Source organism: Lathamus discolor, chromosome 8 (genome assembly GCF_037157495.1).
Source record: "Lathamus discolor isolate bLatDis1 chromosome 8, bLatDis1.hap1, whole genome shotgun sequence".
In the NCBI taxonomy this organism is placed as follows: domain Eukaryota; kingdom Metazoa; phylum Chordata; class Aves; order Psittaciformes; family Psittacidae; genus Lathamus; species Lathamus discolor.
In genome coordinates, this window is record NC_088891.1 from 11,677,737 (window position 1) to 11,685,898 (window position 8,162).

At 40.3% G+C, this 8,162-nt stretch overlaps 1 protein-coding gene and 1 long non-coding RNA gene across 8 annotated transcripts in view; one reads left to right on the forward strand and one right to left on the reverse strand.

The window, feature by feature from the left end:
• Window positions 1-5,526, forward strand: part of SHC4 (SHC adaptor protein 4) — a 32,003-nt gene extending 26,477 nt beyond the window's left edge. For 5 of the 7 annotated variants that reach the window (XM_065688160.1, XM_065688162.1, XM_065688163.1 and 2 more), the window contains 4 exons: window positions 239-299; window positions 1,682-1,861; window positions 3,182-3,435; window positions 4,296-5,526. In XM_065688160.1, coding sequence (XP_065544232.1) covers window positions 239-299; window positions 1,682-1,861; window positions 3,182-3,435; window positions 4,296-4,451 — 651 coding nt within the window. In that variant the 3' untranslated portion in view covers window positions 4,452-5,526. Of the gene's footprint in view, window positions 1-238; window positions 300-1,681; window positions 1,862-2,356; window positions 2,518-3,181; window positions 3,436-4,295 lie in introns of those variants that run through there. The other 2 variants (XR_010614535.1, XM_065688164.1) reach the window with 2 other exon arrangements.
• A 959-nt stretch (window positions 5,527-6,485) lies between these two features.
• Window positions 6,486-8,161, reverse strand: LOC136019022 (uncharacterized). The gene is made up of 3 exons (XR_010614702.1): window positions 8,082-8,161; window positions 6,977-7,075; window positions 6,486-6,750 (listed from the first exon to the last, which is right to left on the reverse strand). It is a non-coding gene; the product is annotated as an uncharacterized LOC136019022 (long non-coding RNA).
• Between the last annotated feature and the right edge of the window lies 1 nt (window position 8,162).

An 8,162-nucleotide genomic window follows, 5' to 3' on the forward strand; every position in this document is an offset into this window, starting at 1 on the left:
GGCAGTTAACAGTTTTATATCACAGAGGCAGTTAACCTCTGTAAGGCTGGAGTATGTCCAGACATGATGCCCTGTAGAAAGAAGTGTATCAGCATGAAATATTATTTGAGGAGATAGGAATTTTCTGGTGAAGATACATTTAGTTGCCTGTATCCCCATTAACAGGTGCATGAATGTTTTGTTATCTGAGGTTTCTAAGGGATTACTTTACGTGACTGTTTTTACAATTTTCCTACAGACATGCAGCCCGGCATTCATCAATATATATGAAAACTGCCCAGAAGAAAACAAAACTGTGGGTATGTACTCTCTTTTCATTCTCGTAGATACGCAGAATTAACCAAGGCAGATTGCCTGCAAGAGCTACCCCTTGGCTTTTGATACAATGAAGAAAAGTGTTCTACTTAGTGGCCCATTTCTAGTTCCTTAGATGAAGGGTAGACAAAAAAGCCTTACAGCTTCTCTAAAGGCCTCTAATCTATCTTCATGTCTGCTGGCAGACTTACTTGGTTTACTTGTCATGATACTGTACAGTAGCTCTTTGTTTTTTATTCTTTCATACTCTTTGGTGGTTTATTCCCTTTCATACGCTTTGTAAAAGAAAGATACTTCATTCCTTATCAGCCTCTGAAAATACCCCTTCCCCCTACAAATGTTTGATGAGACCCATATTATCAGCATTGGGTGGTTGTTCCAACGGAGCCCATGCCCTTGGTTCCAGAGTCACTGGCTTCTCAGTGTGCCTGGGCCCTTCCCCTGCCTTGGGCGGCTTTGTGCCTGAGATCAATTTGCCTTTAGCAGTATCTGCTCTCTGGGACTCCAGGAGATCATCTGCCTGCATCTTTTTCTGGACTTCCTTTGCTACAGCTGATGCCCTGAGCACATTTCCTCAGCTCATCTCTTTCACTGCATAATGAGGTCCTTTTTGAATTCCCACCTGCACTGCTCTTAAAGTGATCCATTACACTCTCTGCAGGGGATAGTTCAGTTTCTTGTGTTATTTCTGATTTAAGAAAAGGAGAATCAAATGGATTCTACAAAGAGAGGGTGAATAAATAAAAGAATGAATGAATAGATCTATGAATAAAACATTTGCTAGAGCAAAACTATGTGTGCTATTTGGCTAGCTGAAGTGCTATTATTTTCATACCCTGCAGGGGATATTCTGTTAGCCTGTTCCTGGGCTTGAATCCTAACCTGACAGATGTGGCTTTGGCTCTCTAGACAGAGCCACAAAGCACCAACCTCCTCCATCTTCTCTGCTTCACCAGAATTAACAAGAGAGAGAATTGTTCAGCTTCCCAGAAGCTTTTTTTATGGTGCAGAGGGGAAGGAAAGGGTTTTACAACAAACAGCATATATGCTTGCATCTGTATAAAGTCATATGTATTAATTTCTTTTCAGTCAGCGGGGGGTTTACTGCTGACATTGATTGAAGCAGAACTGAATCAGTGTGTAATGTTTTTGAAAACTTCTTTCTAACTCATTTTGGGTAGTGTACCTCGTGCCTTCTAGCCATATGGAAAAACTAGTTCATCTGCCAATTTTTCTTTTCCTTCTGAATGACTTTAGTGGATATATAAGAACAACAACGTTCCTATTTCAGCTTTTACAGTTATTTTAAATTGAGTTTAAGGAAAAAAAAAAAAGAAAATCTGTGCATACTATATACTAATTGCAGGTAACTGTGTTGAAAGATCACAGAAGACAAAAAAAGAGGCAACATTATTGAAGCCTGCCTACAAAACAGATCTTTTTGATGATCCGTGTTACATCAACACTCAGACCCTGCAGTCTGCAGTCTGTACAGCCCGTGGTACAGCAACAATACAGACCCATGGGAGCCCACTGCGTCAGGCCAGTAGGTCCCATTGCAATACCTATCTTTCCTAAGCTTTGAAAAGAGGGAGTCTTGTTATCTGTGTCTTCTGTAGTTGATTCATGATAATAGTATTGCATACATAATAGTAAGCAAGTCTTTAGGATGATATGAAAGCTTGTGACTGCACCATACCTCAGAGAAGAGGGTTCTGTATGCTCAAGATCTCAAACACTTTAAGGTGGAAGTGGCTTCAGACGCCTTTGCTTCACAGGCAGTAGCACACAGAGTGGGATCACTATGACCATCTTTTCTCAGTTCTTGGATAAGTGACCTTTGAATCTCATCCAATAATTTCTAAGTCAAACTGATCAGTAGTATTAAATGTATGTCAAATTAAGTCTTGATTTACACACTCAAAAGTGGTGGATATCCATTAAATAACTATACAGTTGATACTGATGGTCCTCATATTGAAAATACTTAATTTATTAGCTTTGTCTTTTATAGTTTCCCATTGAGTGTTCTCTCTGTCAGATTTGGCTCCACAGAAGAAAGTAGGCAAAGGACTGAACAGAACTGCACGAAAGGAAATCCGTGACCATTGAGACATTTCCAGCCCGGGGCTGTGTTATGCTCTAAAAAGAACTGGCGATATCCTGAGAAGTCTTAGGTTGCACAATTCCATTGAAGAAGTGGTATCCTCCTCTTATTTTCCTTAGAAAAATCCTGCCTGTGAATCATTTCCAGTCTGACTGGCTATCTCCCAAACCACCCAGTTTTGTTAGTACATTCAGTAATTGTTCGTTTTTTCACAGCAGATGCATCATACTGTAATCCTTCCCTTCTGGCTACATTGGCCATGTTGACTTACATTCCTGCACATAGCTGGAGCCAGTCAAAATGACTCTCCCAATGATCCATGACAATCTCTTCAGAGCTTGTTAAGGAAGAAAGAAAGAGCTGGGTCTTTAAAAAAAAAACCCAACAAACAAAACAGTGGCTAAACCCCAGCAAAAATCTTGTTTTCACAGGGAAGATTTGACTTTTTAATACAACCAAAGAAATACAAACCCGAAACAGTAGAGCATCAAATTCCTGTTTCCAATCCCTGTTGCCTAGCAACCCAAAGCTTTCCCATCTAAGGTACGGGAGGAGATGGTGTGATAATTTTACCTAATGCACTGGAGGCTTGTGAACATCCATATGTGCATAACGTTACAGTCTGTAGGGTTGGCCTGAGCACAGCTTCAAGACTGTTGAATATTTTAAAAGCTAATAAAAATAAAATACTGTCTTGCATCCTTTTAGGGTAAAGTTCTAGGTGAAGTGTCCAATACATTCCCTTTCATTTAATTTTAGAGTTACCGGAAGCTGTTCAGCAGAGTGCCACAAGCAACACAGCTGGTCTCTGTGTTCTGCCACAAATAAAGCAGCAGCTAAAGAATGAAGACTGTTACCATGGCAAATTAAACAGGAAAGCAGCAGAGAGCCTCTTAGTCAACGATGGGGATTTTCTGGTGCGAGAGAGCACAACATCACCTGGTCAGTATGTCCTCAGTGGACTTCAGGGAGGGCAAGCAAAGCATCTTCTCTTGGTGGATCCTGAAGGCAAGGTATGAACATCTCATATGCTGAAATGTCAGGGCTGCTCCATCCCTGGCGGTGTTCAAGGCCAGGTTGGATGAAGCCTTGTGTGGGATGGTTTAGTGTGAGGTGTCCCTGCCCATGGCAGGGGGTTGGAACTAGATGATCTTGAGGTCCTTTCCAACCCTAACTATTTTATGATTCTATGAAAATGAATGCACAGGTTCATTCCAGGAAGTGGAACTGATTGGATTTCATCCAGGTTAATTTAAATTTAGCCAGAGATTTCAGTAGGTTTGAAAGTTAAATTTAAGAACTTACAAGCACCAAAGTACCATGGAAATAGAAGTGAGGTATTTAAATGTTGTTAGTCCAAGTGCTGATAATTAGTGTATACACTTAATACATCTTTTGAGTTGTTATTATATGGCTAGAAAAATAACCCTAACATTAAATAATGAATTCAATCAGTAACACACTTCTGGATACAGAAAAGGTAGAGCTGGTCACTTCAATTCTACTGGCTTCTGCTCAGGGCTAGAAGAGCATTCTTGTGTGATGTTTCTCAGAGGAGAGAGTATATCAGAAAATTAATCCTCAATGGGATTTAGGGAAAAATATCTCTCTTTGGGGTGGGGTGGGGAGTTTATTTCATTCCCTTTAGCAGAATCAGTCCAGTTCTACGTTCAGTGTCTTTAACTTGGCCCTTTGTTTTTCATGTCAGCTAATGGCAGGTTGAAGGTTAAGCCTAAATCGCTGTCTACAGCCTAATGATCCCGCTCCAGTGAGTTCAGAGGCTTTAATGACTTTTGACTTTAATGTGCTAGGTTCATGTCCAACCAGTTATAAACACAGTCTAACTATAAATATATTCTTTTGCTTTCATTAGGTGAGAACCAAAGACCATATATTTGACAGTGTGAGTCATCTTATTCAGTATCACATGGAAAATAACTTGCCAATCATCTCTTCTGGAAGTGAAGTGAGCTTGAAGCAGCCTGTAAGGAAAGAGAATAATGTGGGACACATGCAGTATCACAAATAATCCCTTGGATCTCACAAATCCCAAGACAATTCATGATTGAAAGCTACCGAGAACTTTCTATTATGAAGACAATTCAAAACAGTAGAGACTGCACTTTCTGCTGCTGTTCTAGAAGACCCTTTTGTGTGTGTATGTATGAATATATGTATATGTGTATATCTATGTAGATCTGTAGAGATCAACAGGCATAGTTATATAGATATATATAATCTTAATGAAATTACACCTTCAGAGTGGGAGCTTCATTTGTGAGAAGGTATTTTAGACATGCACAAATGTCACTTTCAAGGTCATACTGAATCAGTAACTATTTAAAAGCACAATTAAACCTCTACATGCAAATGCTCACTTGAACGAACTGCTGGAACATTAGTATGTGCCTTTTAGCATAGGATTATTGGAAACCAATATTATTTATACTGAATTAGTTTTGGGTGGTTAAACAAACATGTCTACACTGTTAACTATTTGCCAAAACAAGTACAATTTGAATATTACTAAAATGTCATCTGCTTTCGATAGACACTAACAATTTCATTTTGCTTGTAACAGCACTTTACTAGCAAGTAATGTTTGAAATGAGTAGCATTCACAATACAGAAAGGTTGTCTGGTTTCTTAATCATTTTTTATCACTGTCTGACTACTCGAAGATTTGAGATTATGCAACATTTACAAAGTTGAAATTAATATATGTAATATAATTTTGGAATAGAACTTGTTAAAGGACAAGCATGCTAGATCCTAATATTTTTGTCTTGCATATGATTTTACTATTACTACCAATTAATACTGGAGACATCTCTTTTTAAACGTAGCCTAAATATATTTTCATTGATTACATAGTTGTTTACAAACTAGAGAAGCAGAACAAAACTAATGATACATTTTGAAAGAAAACTATTTAAAAGATGTTTGAACTTTGCATGTGCCCTGATCCAATGTTCTTTCCAAAACAAGATACAGTTTTCCCTTTCTTCACGTAGAGTCCATTTGTTCCTAAACATGGTAAAAAGTCTTTTAAAGGAAACCTATGAATTGTTTTGCCACAATAAATAGATATGAACAATCCTGTATTCAGAGTGTACAGTGATTTCTTTGGCCTCCTGCTGAAGAAACAGTGATTTAATAAGTAATCAAAGAAGGAAGGGGGGATTTGGGGAATGAACTGGTCATCCAGGTGATGGCCTGAGAAAGTTGTCCCTTAAGATAAACAATGTCTTCTGGCGTGAGCAGGAACATTCTGTCTCCCTCCCAGCCCACCGTCTCACTTCCACAAGGCAGACAATGATTGTGGAGTTCAGCAATTCCTGGAAGACTTGGCTATAAAAAACTAATTCTATTCTTTTGCCTGTATTCACGTTAAATGGGACACTATAGTAAGAGCTCTTCCCTCTAGAAGACAAGAGTGGTCACATACACGTAAAATTATTGAAGACAAAAGCTTCCTTGGAGGGGGAAATACGATGTTAAATGCCACACTTAGAGCTGACTTAAAAAAAAATCTTTTTTTCTCATTCTAAGTTAATAGGCATAGAATATATTTCATTCCTCTATAATGACATAATTAAAATCTAAATTGCATATACTGAAGCAGTGAGAAGCTTTAAAACATTAGTAGTTGATTTCCCTGCTAATAGTCTAGCATTATTGATTCCACAGTCCTTCAGACTATAAACTCAAGCTTATGACAGTTCTGTCCTATGCAAGCTTTTCACCTGTGAAGGAGGCCCCAGCAAGATTTTGTGCTCGAGCTTTGTGCCACCGTGAGGATAGCTGGCAAGAAACTACAACTGGAATGTTAAACCTCTGCATGGTATCCTTTCTATTCCCACGTCTTGCCAAACTTCATAATGTGCTTGACATGACTTTATGAAGCAAAAATAGCTACTTCTGTGGCATGTCAGGGGGAGAGAAAGACCTGTATAGGGTGGTTTTGACTTTTGCATCACACCTGAGGTTTATGACAGGTTGTAGAAAGAAAATGTGCAGAACTTAATCTTTATTTTTAGTACAGATCAAAGTTACTTGTGACTAGAATAATAAAGCTTGGAGTTGTGATAGTATGAGATCAAAGTTGCTTGACTTTTCCAGTCAAGATGCTCACTTAGGGACTTTTTTCCCTTCACCAGTTTTCATTTTACAAATGCATAAAACCATCCTGAGCCAGTGTGCGATGTTTGGATCGCAGTGTGATGCAGTCTGTATCTCCCTCTTTGAATATCACTAGCTTAAAAAGAAGTAAGCTCAGAAACTTCTTTTTGTTGCTGCTGCAGCTTTTGGATGTGTCTGAAGCAAAACTGTGAAGGAAAAAGGGAAGAAAAGGGAGATAATTGGGTGCTAGTGCAGTAAACAAGTGTCTCAAAATCTCTTGATGTGAGAGAAAGCAAAGAACCCAACTAATTAGATACAATTCAAACACAATATATACATGCATTACAGACAATGGACATTTTCCTAGAATAAATTACAATCATACTTCTGGAGCAGGAAGTAGGAACTCAGTTTTTGGTTTCTGACACTTACGTGCTTTCACTTAGTTATTAACGCTGCTTTTATCCTCTGTGGACCAGCTATCTCATGTGAAGTACACTATCAGCTCCTGTGTGGAAGTCTTAGAAGTAACTATGACAAAAAGAAAGCTACCTGAATTTTGGAAAGATTTTCAGAATACTGTTCGTGAGAAAGTAAATATGAATTGCAAGGCACATGTAAATTGTTTGTTTGTTTAATGGTTTCATGCAATGAAAATGCTGTGGAGACCTGGTTAATCTCTGTTCTAATGGTTACTAGAAACCCCTGGGAAGAATAGCTATTTCTGCCTATAATGTCATATTTCAAAGATAGCATGGTCATTCTTTTTCAGAGCTCCTATAAATTTCACTAAATCACATTAGCACACGTATCTATTTGTTTCCATCAATAAGAATGCTGTGACAAGTGACCCAAAAGCCTCTCCCCTACCACAGCTTCCATTTTCCGCTCCAACATCAAGCAGGCAGCATTATTATTGCTGAGGGTTAAGTGTCACCAGATGGAGCTATTACATATCTTTCTCATCTCGGAACAAACGCCCATTGTTCAAAAAACCTTTTTTTTTTTTTTTTTTTTTTTTTAAAGGAAGCTTGCTACAGGCAATTCTGTGGAAGAAGTTAGTTTACTCAGAGAAACTTTTCTGAAACAGATTACGTAACCTGGTGGTGTTCAAGGCCAGGCTGGACAGGGCCTTGAGCAACCTGGTCTAGTGGAAGGTGTCCCCACGGCAGGGGGTTGGAACTGGATGATCTTAAGGTCCTTTCCAACCCAAACCAGCCTGTGATTGTGTGATTCTAAGCTCTCAAAGCAGAGTGGCTCCCTGAGCACCCTGAGGAAGGCTGCCTGGAGACGGCCGGGCTGCTCCTGTCAGCCCTGTCCCCATGAAGGGCTTCCTCGCGTGCCGCCCAGCCCGGGCGCTCCGCACCACACCGCCTCGGCCATCAAGGGGCGGACAGGCGGGCTGCAAGCCGCTCCCCTCAGTCGGCTGTCCCTGAGGTGCAGGCGGGAACCCGCTGCTCGACAGCGAGGGACGGCAGCGTCACCCCGCCGGCCCCCACCGCGGCACTGCCGTGACAGCCGGCCCCCGGGCGCTGACCTCCTGACGCCATCACCCCCCGACGGCGCCACTCCGCGTTGCCAGGCAACGCCGACGTCTCGCGGCGCGATGACACCCGCA